Source organism: Panthera uncia (assembly GCF_023721935.1).
Source record: "Panthera uncia isolate 11264 chromosome C1 unlocalized genomic scaffold, Puncia_PCG_1.0 HiC_scaffold_4, whole genome shotgun sequence".
In the NCBI taxonomy this organism is placed as follows: domain Eukaryota; kingdom Metazoa; phylum Chordata; class Mammalia; order Carnivora; family Felidae; genus Panthera; species Panthera uncia.
Genome location: NW_026057585.1, coordinates 33,971,582 through 33,986,120, shown reverse-complemented (window position 1 = coordinate 33,986,120; position 14,539 = coordinate 33,971,582). Strand labels below are relative to the sequence as shown.

Below are 14,539 nucleotides of genomic sequence, written 5' to 3'. Positions count from 1 at the left end.
AGCAAAGACTGTCAATAAAAGGTAATTTTAGTACTTTTTTAAAGTTTTATCTTGGTCTCCTAGATAAGCAGATTTCAATGGCAAATACATCTTACATCACAACCCACAACACACTAGTGAACATGTATATATTTGTATGTATGTAAATGAAAAAACACCTGGCTGTCTTATGGGTAATGAACGTGCTCCGGTATTTTCAATTCTAGTTCGTTTGCAAGAAAGCAAACAAAAAGTAGAGTGACCTGCTAGGTGGACTTTATGATCCACCTATGAGTTGAAACCTGCAATATGAAAATCACTATCCAGACCCAGAATATGAGGATAAATCCATGGTGTTAAAGGAACTCCCCAACAAGAGGAGGGTAAGGGAGGGTAAGAAAGTTCCAGGAACTGCATACACCCTTTCTCCTCCATTGACAGCTCTAAAAAGGGGTGACATCAAGAGGAAGGAAGGATGATATAGAGGTGATCCTGGGCTGAGAGAGCCCAGTGAAAAAGCAGAATTCATTAAAAAAAAATATTTCTCCTGGATAGTGGTCCACCAAAATAATGTAACTCAAGAATCTCTCTAATCGGTTTTGATGATCTGCATCACTACCAAGCATTATACACAAGGAAGACATTGTTAGAAAACTGATTTTATCCAAACTTGATACTGAGTGTGTATAAACTGTATGTGCATATGTTGTGTGTTGAAAACAGTCCAAGGGACAGTAGCTGTTACATTTGCAGAGTTTCCAGTCATTAGGCTGACCTCAGGGCAGGCAAGTGTTTTCAGGGAGAGTGGATCGAATCCTAATTGAGCCCTCAGCCACGTTGAGGCCAGCGGGCAACGTCTTGTATGTTTTTCGTCATTTACTTTCAAAAAAGTGTTCCAGCTTAAATCCCCATTCCTTCCCCCCCTCACCAAGAAGCTTCTCTCTGGGGACCAGATTAGAAGCAATATTCGTCCTCAGTTCTCTTGCAAACCACTCCGAGGCTTCAGTTATCCAGCTCAGTGCTCACAAAGAAAAATGTTGTCATAGACATGACAATTGCACTACCCATTTTTTCTCACGTAAACATAGTTCCAAGATGCACAATTCCAAGCCCTTTTTCTACAAACACACAATTTCTCCAATCACAGCAACACACTGTTTGCCTCTATTATCATTCCCTTACCGAAATCTTGACAGCACTCCTTTTGAGGGGGACAAAAGAGGAGGTGTGAGAGTACACTCCACTTTCAGGACTAGGCTGCTCAGCTGTGAAGGGGGTGGGGGTGGGGTTTACCATTGGAAATTGGGTACTGTTTTCCTGTAATCACAGACTAACTTGTTCCTAACCAAATACACTTTGTCAGAATGAACCCAAACCTGTATGTCAGTCCAAATGACTCATACTTAATGAGCACCAACACTCACAAATATTGCTGAAATGGGTTACTTGAGGAAGAAAATTAAATTTCATTTGGGCGTTCTTCTGTAAAGGCTGGATTTACACCTATTCAGTGTTGCACAAGTGTGAAAGAAAAATGGTGAAACCAGTGATTTTCAAGGTCCCTGCTAGGCCTTTAGTCAGTGTTCTGAAAATGATGTGAACATTAAAATTATGTTTTAGGAGATTCTGCGTTTTGACATATTCTGGGGTTCTTTGAACAACAACAACAGAAAAGTGTTCTGAGTTTCCATCTCTAGTGGAATGGAAATCCTGACATTAGACACTGAGGCTTCCTGGGGTCAATGCAGATAGCTTTCACCTGGAGGCTGCTGGCAGGAAAATGTCAGGAGTCACCCCTCTGGATGCAAGGAACTCTGTGGTTCAGTTCTGTGGCGCCACCACAGAATCCACTCTCAAAAAAATGAAAAAGGTGCCCATTCAAATGGAAACCATGCTTGCCCGTTTTAATCAATGTAACCTTCCCTTAACTGGCTTAGAATGTTACCAAAGGAGAGGCAGAATCAGTGTCTAGAAAATGGTGGAGTTGACAGTCTTTCTCCTCCTCATGTTCCTCAAGTAAACTTTTTTTTTTCTCCCCTGAATGGACAGGGGTCCAAATAGCCAGAAGGTTCCATTTCTAACCTAGGTAAATGGAAATAAAATGTTACTTGATATACATAAACATTTGGGATTTTTGCCATGATTCCCAGATCCCAACTGGACAACAGGCATGGTCCTCCAGAATTTCTATGAAGAGGCTAAAAGGTGCAATCTGGTTGAAAGGAGATACAGGGGGTTTCACTTTTTTTTTTTTTTTTTTTTTTGCCAATTATCTACAGCAAGGAATGTATTTTATATACGTAATTACTATACATACAAACACAAATGTATCAAAATGAAAAAAGTTTCACGACACTGTATTTATCCTACTATGTTGCAGTGTACTCTGACATTTTCTATTGATTCTGTTACAATAAAAATAAAAGGGCTGGTCATGACCCACTGAATTGATTTCATGACCCCTCTATGATGGCTGGAGAGCAGCACTTTGAAAACACACACACAACTATACAAGAAGCCTTGTCTTGAAGCTGTGCTCTATTCGTTGTTAAACTACTCACATGGGGTGGCCTGGGGAAGCTTGGAGACTAGGGGAGGCTGAAAGCTTTAGAGATGCTTAGTTTGAGCGTAATGTAAAAATGAAATCAGTACCCTTTGTGACTAGGGTACTTCTCTCTCAACACTGTATTTTTTGCAGGAAGAGGAGCTGGAAAACCTGGGTCCCTGCTAGAGGACTAAGATGGCATAAGAAAAGTCAGAAGAATACCAAAAGCAAGAGCAAAATGGTTTCAGTACCTCAAAATAAAGCACTAGATTTTAATTTCTCCACAGAAAACTCTTGAATTGGAAAATATGTTTATATCACAAGTGACCTAAAATATGACCCAAAGCTGAACTATAGTTCTTTCTTTGTAAAATGATGGTTCCCTAGGACAAAAAAAAAAAAAAAAAATAGTAACAATTAAGAGAATAAAGTGGATGTGTTTTTCTTCCATTAGTATCTTTTAACTGCAACAAGATTATTAATTTTAGCTCTTTGAATGATTTCAGACAAAGAATGTCCAAGTTTACCACAAACATACCTCCAAGTTTTAAAAATAATTACATCAATATCTTACTTTTAACAATATTAAATTATACATAGCTATAGAAAGAGCCTAAATGTCCATTAACTGATGAATGGATAAAGAAGATGTAGTTTACATATACAATGGAACGCTACTTGGCAATGAGAAAGAATGAAATCTGGCCATTTGCAGCAACATGGGTGGAACTGGAGGGTACTATGCTAAGTGAAATCAGTCAGTTAGAGAAAGACAGATACCATATGTTTTCACTCATGTGTGATCTTGAGAAACTTAACATAAGACCATGGGGGAGGGGATGGGGAAAAAATAGTTACAAACAGAGAGGGAGGGAGGCAAACCATTGAGACTCTTAAATACTGAGAACAAACTGAGGGTTGATGGGGGGTGGGGGAGAGGGGAAAGAGGGTGATGGGTATTGAGGAAGGCACATGCTGGGATGAGCACTGGGTATTATACGGAAACCAATTTGACAATAAATTATATTTTAAAAATTATACATAGGTAACTACAGAAAAGCTACAGTTAAATGGCTATCTTTTTTCTTTCTTTATTCAGAAAAATAACATGCAATTTTGGAAGACAAAAGTCAAAATTTAGAAAACAGAGCTCAAAATGTAGTACCAGGAGTGGAAATCAACACATATGTAAGAAGAGTTTATAAGAAAGAACTGCCATGGGCATGTCTAGCAAAAAACACAGTTTCCAGAACATATTTCATATCCACTTGCTCTTCATTTCTTCAGGCCATTGATTCACGTTTACCACAGACACATCAACCGGCAGACACTGATGAGAGTCATGGGATGATAGAAATTGTGTGGGTCTAGGGATATTATACTCTTCCAATGGCTTTTATCTATAGCTTTCTATACAAAAAAACTACTTTTCAAGTATGTTATGAATGGTTAAGGAAGCTGAGCTTTTGAAACAGAGTAAATTGAGCTTCATCTCATAATGGAGTATCACTAGCAAGACATAAGTTTTATGATTGGTTAGTTAAGTAGCACAAATATAATGTCTCAGGTTGAATAAAAACCAGTATTTTTTATTCATCAAACCCTCATCTCACCTCACAAATGTAAATTATCAACATTGCCCCATCAATTTTTCCACATCTCTTATCCTTCTCTCACCCACCATGTCCCATCTCAACATGACCTGAGATCCAGAAAGAAAGCAGAGCATCTCCAAATTGTAAAGAATACTAGATATTCATATCAAGGCAAAAAGTCAAAACCAGCATCCCCTAACCTCTAGGATGGCGTTATATCCCTACCACGTTGCCTTTCACAGCATGTAGAAAATTCAACTCTGCCAAGATGGAGAGATTTGTAAATAAAACCACATTTTGACAGCAAAGAGGAAATAGTTTTCTCTTATCTTGACTGGATAATGTTATATATATCTATATACTATGGGATGTCATATTTGCCTGATACATCCTAATGTGACAAATTTGGGGCCAAAGAGGAAAAATTACTGCGTCTGCAAAATGGCATGCTAGCAACCTCAAGAAATAAGTGGACAATTAGGAATAGGTTGTGCTAGGGAACCAAATCCCTTTAGGCCCCAAACAGGAAATACAGTTAAGGATATAGTTCTCTTGGTGAACTTGGGAGTTACAGATCCAAAATCTCAAAGTTCTGAGAGGGCATAGGTGGGCTTTTTTCAATCCTGCATCCTTTTCAACATTAATGAAATTAATTTTTACTGGAGTATCACCCTCATTCTACTTCATAGTGCTCTCTATCTCTGGAAGGCTGTCCTCTCTGACTTCTCCCATTACTTCTAGCTCAATAATCTCTTCTGAGAAGTCCTGGTGTGGGTCAGATATACCTCCTCGGAGTTTCCATAGCACCAGAGAGAACTCTGTCGTGAAACCTCTCCCCTTGTTCTGCAAGCATCTGCCACCAGTCTGCATCCCTGGTGAACTGTGAGATCCTGAGGGCATTAGTGAGATCTAATTCATCTCTATCTCCCTAGCACCAAACGTTGGGTCTGGCATATAGGAGACAGTTGTTGAATGCATAAACATACAGGAGTCATGCAACTACTATTGCTTTACCTTCAAAAGCACAGTCATTTTTAATGCAATCATGCACTCATAATTCAGCTTCATCTCATAATGGATCATCATTAGCAAGGCATGAGTTTATATGATTGGTTAATTAAGTAGGACAAGTATAATGTTTCAGGTTGAATAAAAACCAGTATTTTTTATTCATCAAACCCTCATCTCATCTCACAAATGTAAGTTATCAACATTGCCCCATCAATTTTTCCATATCTCTTATCCTTCTCTCACCCTCCATGTCCCCTATGAATAGGACCTGTAAGCAAATTAGAAAACTCTAATATTTCTGAAACAAGAACAAAGAAATCAAATAAATATTTTTAATTAAGGCAAAGGTTTATTTAATCACACATATTCAAATAAAGCAACATACTGATGTATTCATCTTCACTATAATGACAATTTCCTCCCATGAGCGCACCTACTTGCAAAAGCAGCTTAGAGGTTGTATTCTCTTTAATTTGCTAACATAAACTAAGTTAAGTTTGCCCACAGTGATTTAAACCGACCCCGTAATAATGTATACTTTCATCTTTTTAGTCTGCTGTGTTTTTTCCTCTGGTCATACTTGCTTGGATGACCTAAACATTTAGAAACAGGAGTCTAAAGTCTGATGATTTATTCTTTCCATGTGATACTACTGCTCCTTCAGCACTCAGCTTCAGGAAGACAATGTACATTATTAAACTATTTGACAATGATGAAGTGAACTAGGATGGCATCATATGCACGCATTTTAAATGGGATTTGTTGTTTGAGACTACTCCTGCTTGTCCATTTGGATGAAAAGTGCCTACTTATGAAACGGGCCTGAGGACTCTAACAGATTTAATACCTCATATCAGTTTAGGGAAAGCAATAAAAGCTAACTTCAAAGGTGAGGGGAGCATTGTGATGGAACACTGGGGATTTATTTATGGTAAATATTTATTGACTATCTGGAATGAACAACACGCCATGTTCTATACAAGACAGGAATGAAACTTCTCTTTCTCTCATTAAAATTTCAGTTATTTTAACTTTAATTATGATACCCCTTGAGCAGGAGAATGAACTCTACCACATGTCCAGTTAGAAAATGAGGCTTTCTGAAGTGGTTACAGAGTTGAACAGCAAATGCCAGTAAAATAAGTAACAACCAGCACTCAGTTTTTAAACATGCATCTCCAAATTTATAGTGAGATTCATAAGAGGCCATGAATAATTTATTTATGAGGCAAAATCAATGGAAGGTAAATCTATTTGTTCGAAAGTCTTAAGTACATTTTTCTGTGTTGAGGCATATAGTAATGGATAGATACACATCATTACTCTAATAAAACTAATTTTGAGGAAATATGAGCTCAACAAGAATTTAAATACATGCAAAAGCAATTTTCCAGCATATCTGAATTATAGGGATCCATCTCTGCCTTCTTAGTTTTATAACGATTCTCTAATGATTCTAGGAATCTCTGCAGAAAGCTCATTTTCAGTTAATAGTATCTAATAGAAGTCACTCCCTACTCATCATTACGTTCTTTATTTTCAAGGCTTTCAAGATCAACTGCATGGGAATAGATTGCATTATATAATAGATGTACTCCAGTTTCCAAGACATATCAATTTCCAAACATTCATTGCCAAGGCCAAGTAGAGTCAAAAAAGAAACATCCTGAAAAGGAGCAGTTGTTCTATCCAGTTGGAGGTGAAGTTTATCACGAACTATTAATCCGCTGCCATGGAAAGAGCCTCCAGCACATTCACCTTCCATCTTGGTGAGAGTAAGAGTAATTTCTAATTATGGCTTAGGGCAGTTTTCTCACCTGATGTTAAAAAGAAGTTTGAGGAAATGTGTGCATTTAAAAAAAGCAATCGTCCAGCCTCCTGGTAAACAACACAATTCTGGACAAATTGTGCCTAGGTAATTCTGGGGGTTTCATCAAGGGATACAGGAGTACTGATGCATAGGGGCACTTGTACCCCAATGTTTATAGCAGCACTCTCAACAATAGCCAAATTGTGGAAAAAGCCTACGTGTCCATCAACTGATGAATGGATAAAGAAATTGTGGTTTATATACACAATGGAGTACTACGTGGCAATGAGAAAGAATGAAATATGGCCCTTTGTAGCAACGTAGATGGAACTGGAGAGTGTTATGCTAAGTGAAATAAGCCATACAGAGAAAGACAGATACCATATGTTTTCACTCTTATGTGGATCCTGAGAAACTTAACAGAAACCCATGGGGGAGGGGAAGGGAAAACAAAAGAAAAAAAAGAGGTTAGAGTGGGAGAGAGAGCCAAAGCATAAGAGACTCTTAAAAACAGAACAAACTGAGGGTTGATGGGGGGTGGGAGGGAGGGTAGGGTAGGTGATGGGCATTGAAGAGGGCATCTTTTGGGAGGAGCACTGGGTGTTGTATGGAAACTAATTTGACAATAAATTTCATATAATAAAAAAAATAAAATAAAATAATTCTGGTGTTTCATGTAAATGACCAGATAATTATTTTTTAACTAAAATGAAAATAATCTACTCTCATTTATGAGATGACAGAAGTAAAACATTCACTTCGTTAATATCCAACTGAGATTATGTATTGTTAGCTGTATAAAATGGGATTCAGGTAGTTGTTTTGTATTGATTTAATGTTCTGTTATGATTAACCACAACAGTCTACAAGCACTTCAAGCAAAAATGACCTTCATATTTTCATGAAAATCTCAGTTTTGTCACTTATTAGTTGTGTGTCTTTGGACAACTTACTTAACTCTGGTTACCTAAGCCTCAGTTTCCTTCTTTTAAATAGAGCTAATAATAATACCATGTTTTGCAATTCACAGACACACATAACTTGGCACATGTTAGCTAGTCATTAGACATTGGTTTCATATTCAATTTGCCTCTGGGATCAAAAGGGTTATGCTTTTAGCCTAACCAAAGAATATACTCAGGGCCAAAATACGTAGATCCAAACAGTTAAGTGCTCTAATAAAAGGGGAATTTCTATCGAAATATGTATTGCTCACTCTTTCCATTTATACCTCCCTGCCCTACCTTAATGTCTAATTCCACTTTTGAGATTTATTACTGTGCTATGCATTGCCTTCCTAAAGAGGTCCCTAAAAATGCAAATGGTCCAGGAAAGGATAATTAAAGCCATTCTCACACTGTGAGAATGAGTCTGTGTTTTTTTCTCTCCTAGACAAAATATTCCACATACCAATCCTTGATACCTGGTAAAGGATAAAATAACTCTCAAAGAGGGGTTAAAGGGCACAGGATATACTTTACAATTTTGCTTGAGTAGCCTTTGTCAGTTAATCATTTATTAGGTACTAAAAACCTGCTAGAAGGAAAAATCAAGAAAATGATATTAAAAGTTGCCTCTAAGAAAGGGAACCAGGTAGTCAGGTACAAGAGCAGGGAGACAACTTCACTGCATATTTATCCTCTTACACCTTTTCATTTTAGTATTGCAGAAGTGTATAATTTATCCAAAATTTTTAATTTTTTAAAAACCCAATTCTCACACCCTGTCACTTGTCTTACATTAGCTCTTAGGTATTTGTTTATAGGACATTGACATTTGTAAACTGACTTTTTTTCCTTCAGAAATTAAGCTGGATTCATTTAAAATATGACTGGTTCTCCGAGTGCCTGGATGGCTCAGTTGGTTAAACATCCAACTCTTAATTTCAGCTGAGGTCATGATCTCACAGTCACGAGATGGAGCCTGTGTTGGTCGGGCTCCACAGTGGGCATGGAAAAAGTCTCTCTTTTCCTCTCCCTCTGCCCCTCCCCCACTTATACATGAGCATGCACACACACTCTCTCAAAAACTAAAAAAAAAAAAAAAGACTAGTTCTAAAAGCTAATTTATTTGTCTTTAAAGTATTAAACATTAAAATATTCCTATTCATGAAGACACAGAATTATGAGACACTTAACATTATTTGCTGACTCTGTACACAGTTTTCTTCACTAAAACTTAAGCTTCCTGCAGATAGTGTCTGTGTTTTATTAATCTTGGGAGGCCCCATTGTGGCAAACACTCCTTTCACAGAGGGTTATTTTCTTGAGTTCGGTTCTCAGTCCTTTCTTCCAAGAAAGAAAAGTCATTAAATATAACATGATGCTTTGATAAAGAAGGATTTCTCAGGATTTTTATAAAAACAAGCAAAATAATAAGAGACAGAGTCAGGGGAAAGGAGAGGAAGAGTAAAACAGTTATAAGTCACCTGCACTTATAATGAAACTTTTGGGGCTCTGTTAATTGAGAATGCTTGCAAAACACCAAATATGTCATAAGGAGGGAAATCTAAGGTTGACCTAAAGTCATGGACACACTTGTTCAAAAAGATATTTGCTGCATGACTCTTGTGTGCAAGGTCCTGGTTATAAAATGTTGAAGAATGTAGATGTGATCCCTGCCCTGACAGTTTTCATAACAGTGGAGGGATACAGAAAGGTAAAACAGGCCATTACCATAAAGTACGACAAATACCACAGAAGGGAGTGCAGAGAGTCATAGGTGCTCATAAAAGGAGAGCGAACCCTAGACTTGGTTGTCTAGTATCACAGTGGTTGTGACTAGAGCTTGAGTCCTACAAACCTGAGTTCAAATCCTGGTTTCACTGGTTCTACTCTATGATCCTGGCCAATGATTTAATCCATCTAAGCCTCAATTCCATCAACTTGAAAGTAAGAATAATGATAGCACTGAGCTCTAAGAGTTGATATGAGCATTCAGTGAAACCTGTGACATAAATCTGACACAATGTTTGGCAGATGGCAAGCACCCGAGAGAGAATAGCTAGTAATATTAATGATACCAGTAAGCTGAGAAGTGCTGCATGAATAGGAACAGCTAGAAGAAATGGAGAAGAGGAAAGAGGCGGAATGTCCCAGAAAAAGGAGAAATGTATGCCTAGAAAAGCAACAGCATGGTGAGCTTTAGTGAAAGAAGCTGGCTTGAGCCAAAGGGTTGGTAGGCACCTGGGGTAGGGTCAGAGATGCAACTGAAGCTGGAAAAGCAAGAGAGTCCAGTTCAATGGGTTCATAAAGCTTAATAGGGGTCCCTCAAGAAGTTTCATCACAGCAGGGACAGGATCAGATTTGAGTTTTAGAAAGACCAGCTTAGTTACAGTGTGAAGAATGGAATGGAGAATAAGGAGACAGAAGGCAAGGATATCAGTGGCAATAATCTTAAAATAATGCCTTAGTCGTTGTGGAATTTCAGTTAGAGAGTCAAGTATCGCATGAAAAATATATACAACAGTACAAAGAAGGCCTTGAAGTAATTATTATCAGCTTGTTAATATCAGCTAGTTAGGATTTCATTTATTCATTTATTCACTCAACAACTAAGGCAGTAAACTGGTATTGTGAGCAGTTTCAAAGAGTGTTAGTCACCCTGCATGGCCCTGCTTTCCAGAAGCACCCCATCTAATACAACTGCCCATATTTCTCTCTCCAGCTGGAAGGTCTGCTACTCTGCTGATTCAGATCATGTGCAATGGCAAAGGTGTTTTTGGGAAACGATGTGTACCTGCAGGAAACTCAAGCTGGGAGGAAGTGCTACAAAGCAGATTAGGATGGATCCTAAGGTATGCAGATGACTCCCCTTCACCCTGGGAAGGAGAAATGTCACTGTAATGTCACATCACTATATAGTAGACTTCTCACTGCTCAAGAAGAAGCAAATCTTCCATGACCTAATATTAAGTGAATAATAACCAGCATTCATGAAATGTCCTATCCTATAAATTTCAGATAGATTAATAAATTTATTACAACCACTTTATGAAATAGGTATTATTATGTCCACTTTTCAGGTGAGAAAAATGAGGCAAGAGACACTACCCAAGGCCACAGAACTGGATGCAGTCTGATGATCCTACCCACTACACTATGTGGCCTCTGGCAGGGGCCACCAGACCGATATAAGACTGAAGCCGTTCCAAAATGTATGCCTCAAAAACTGACAGAGAAAGATCACTGCCCACTTTAGAATTGGGAAGGCCAAACTTGGGAAGGTTTTATTACAGGAATAAAATGAAATGGATGATTAAATATGTGACAGTATGTTGACAGGAAATTGGATTACTTTCATCAAATGAGTACCATTTTGAAAAGGTTTCTGAAATCTTTTACTCTTTTAAGCACAAACCACAATTGAGTCATATGGCCTAGGACATACTAGAAAGTATTCAAATGGCGTTACATGCTTATCAGTTTAAGATAGAGTGGGCCATCTCACAAACCCAAAGGTGTGGCAAAGAAAATAAAAAGGTAAAGTGAAAAAGACCCATTACTCTTTTTGTTTTCTGCTAAGGCAGGGTGGAAAAAAAGATAAATTGTCTCAGTAAGAATTAAGTGGAATATTCTTTCAGCCCATGTATGGTTCTATCAACTAACTAGCGAAGCATGTGTAGAATAAGCATATTTAAAAAAAATTGTTTTAATGTTTATTTATTTTTGAGAGAGAAAGAGAGAGCGAGCAAGCCAGGGAGGGGCAGAGAGAGGGGGAGCCACAGAATCCGAAGCAGGCTCCAGGCTCTGAGCTGTCAGCACAGAGCCTGATGCGAGGCTTGAGATCATGACCTGAGCCGAAGTCGGAGGCTTAACCCACTGCGCCACCCAGGCGTCCTTAGAACAAGCATATTTTAACCATAAGCTCTATGGGGGCATTTCCAATGTGAATTGAATAAAGACAAAATAGAAGAAAAAAATCCCGAACCGCCCAGATATGAAAGAAAACACCAGCTTCTTGCAGTGCCACTCGATGCAATAGCAACGGAGAGTCTTGAGCCTGGGCTCTTAGCCGGGCAATAAGGGGAATCCCAGCCCAGATGGCTTTTTAAAATCCATTCTCACTCTGTCTCTCTCCACCAACCTACCTCGGGTTTAAAGCAATCACAGCCATTTTCCCAAGCTGCAAAGCTGCAATATTTTAAAGGAGTCCCTTTTCCCTGAGAACACAAAAAGCTCTAATTGTTAGAAGTTTAAAAACACAGAGAATAAAGATCATGGAATCTGTGAAACAACCATTTCTAATTAAACACAGACACACACCCCCAGCACCCTACCCTGAGTACAGCTTTTCACACCTAGCCTATTCACGAACACATTATTCACAGCTCACCAACAAACCATTCTCCTTACAATCTGCTGGACTCACTCCTCACCACTCAAAAGTAACTCGGGACGCCCTAGGTCTGTGGGCGCCGACACCCGCTTAGTTCATCTGCCCCGCGCTGGTCCGAAAACCCTAGGCAAGGCTAGGGGGCTTCAGTGTCTACCACTGGCGCTGCCCCCCAGTCCCTCCCGGAGTCCTCGCCTGGCATCCGCCCGCCCGCCTGGAACAGCCACCCTCCCTGCCCCTGCTCCCTCGGAAACGCTCCGAGTTGCATCGTCTTTGCCACTGTTTAATCTTTCCAAATAAAAATGTCTGTGAGGTGGATTTCCCACCCCACCCACCTGCCGGAGTCCGCACAACCACACTCAGTCGGGTCGTCTTGGAGGCACCCAAGCTGTGCCGACAGCCCGGAGGCGTGAACAATGAACTTCTCTCTCTTTCTCTCTCTGACTCTCTCTCTCAGACACACCCTCTCCCCCAAATGGGAAGTTTTAAACTAGCCCGGGGGCCAATTCCGCGATTCCGCCTGCAACTGGGGCGCGGGCGCGGGCGGCGGGGGAGGGACCGGTGCGCGTCCCCGGCCGCGCCCCTCGCGTGGCCGGGCGGACACTCACCTCCTTCCTCCGGCTCGGCGCCCCGGGTCGGGTGATGAGGGCCGTCTCCTCGCACACCACGGCCACGTCTTCCACGAACACGCAGTCGGGGAGGCTCTCGTCGGCTGGCAGCTTCACCACCTGCAGCCCCAGCTTACTGCCCAGCACGCCCACGTAGAGCTGATGCTGCCGCTCGGCACGGGCGAAATCCACCTCGTCGCCCTTGGCGCGCCTCAGCGCGTGCTGGCAGAGGGACTCGGGCAGCGCCCGCACCACGGCATGGGTGGCCCGGCCGAAGGCGGCGGGGTGGCCGAGCGCTGCCATGGCTCCAGGAGGCTGCGGGGCGGCGGCGGGGGCGCGGCGGCCGGGTCCTCCCGCGGGCAGCGCGCAGAGCCTGCGAGCGCCCGGCGGCTTCCCTTGGCAGCAGATGAATGTGATGCAGAAAGAGCCCCGCTCGCGCCCGGAGCCCTGCCCGCGCGACTGAGCATGCCCAGAGCTCCCGGCGCCGGCCCGCGCGCAGCCCGCGCGCCCACCCCGGCGCTCTCGGGTTTTGCGGCAGCCTAGGTGGGGGTTGTAGTGGCGAGCACCGCACGAGGAGTGGGCTCGCGGAGGCTGCGGAGGGAGCGGGGAGCGAGCGAGCCGTGCGCAGGTGGGGGACCTCGGTGGACCTCGGTGGACCCGGACCTGACGTTACCTGTATTCCGCCGCAGGTGCACACCTCACATCAGCCCCAAGGCGCACGTGGAGAGCGTGCAGTGCTCTGGGCAGAGTGACTGGAGGGCTTCTCGGGGGTCAAGAGGCAAAGGATAGGATGCTGCCTCTGTGGTTAAATACTTTGACCTCTCTCCCTGCTCTCTTGGTCCCAGGTTGCCCAGCACGTGGTACCACCCCCACTTCCTGGCGTGAGAATCTCTCTCTCTTCGTCCCCAAGTCCGCCAATGACCCCTCACCCCAGGTGAGACTCGCGATTATAAAGAGTGCGTTTCTTCCCGTCTGTGAGAAAGAGGAAGAGTCCAAAAACACACGTAGAGAAAAACAGACATATAGAAACTCACAGTATTTCAAGGACAGTCCGTTGTCACGAACAATGTGATTCTGGTGTGTTTGTCTCCAGGGGCCGCAGACTAGGGGAGGCAAAGACCAAGCACGCTTTCCCCACTACAGAGAAGCGCTCACCTTGCGCAGCGTCAGACTACATAGCATCACAACTTCTCATCCCTGGAAAAGGTTTCCAGCCTTCTCCCTGGCCTTCCCCTCACGCCTGTACAGGCTCCGTGCAATTTCTCATGGTATTTGTTGAATGTTTCTTTTTCCATACACCTTAGGAAGTGTCTTTCTCTTCTTAATGGCACTTAATGTCTATTTTTCTCCTCTTACATATTGTAGATTAAATCATCCATGAATTCTGTTTCTTTTGAGGGGAAGATCCACTTCAAAACCCAGACCCTAGCTCCAAAATAATCTCAGGTAATAATCTTGTTTCCTCATATTCTGTAGCACATTTCTAATTTAAAGATTGATTAGATCATAGAACAATAGATTTGAATGAGACATCAGAAATCCTCTAACTTCCCACCCAGTGGTCCTGAATTCCAGCTAGAACATCTATGAAAATCATCAGACCTTAAAACATTTTATTTAAAACAAATTTTTAATGTTTATTTTTGAGAGAGAGCGA

The 14,539-nt window shown here is 41.5% G+C and overlaps 1 protein-coding gene across 1 annotated transcript in view; it reads right to left on the bottom strand.

Moving 5' to 3' along the window:
- The window catches only part of DDAH1 (dimethylarginine dimethylaminohydrolase 1), a 136,484-nt gene extending 123,166 nt beyond the window's left edge, over positions 1-13,318 (bottom strand). The window contains exon 1 of the mRNA XM_049618481.1: positions 12,883-13,318. Within this exon, the coding sequence (XP_049474438.1) occupies positions 12,883-13,185 (303 nt within the window). The 5' untranslated portion in view covers positions 13,186-13,318. The remainder of the gene's footprint in view (positions 1-12,882) is intronic.
- Positions 13,319-14,539: the final 1,221 nt, after the last annotated feature.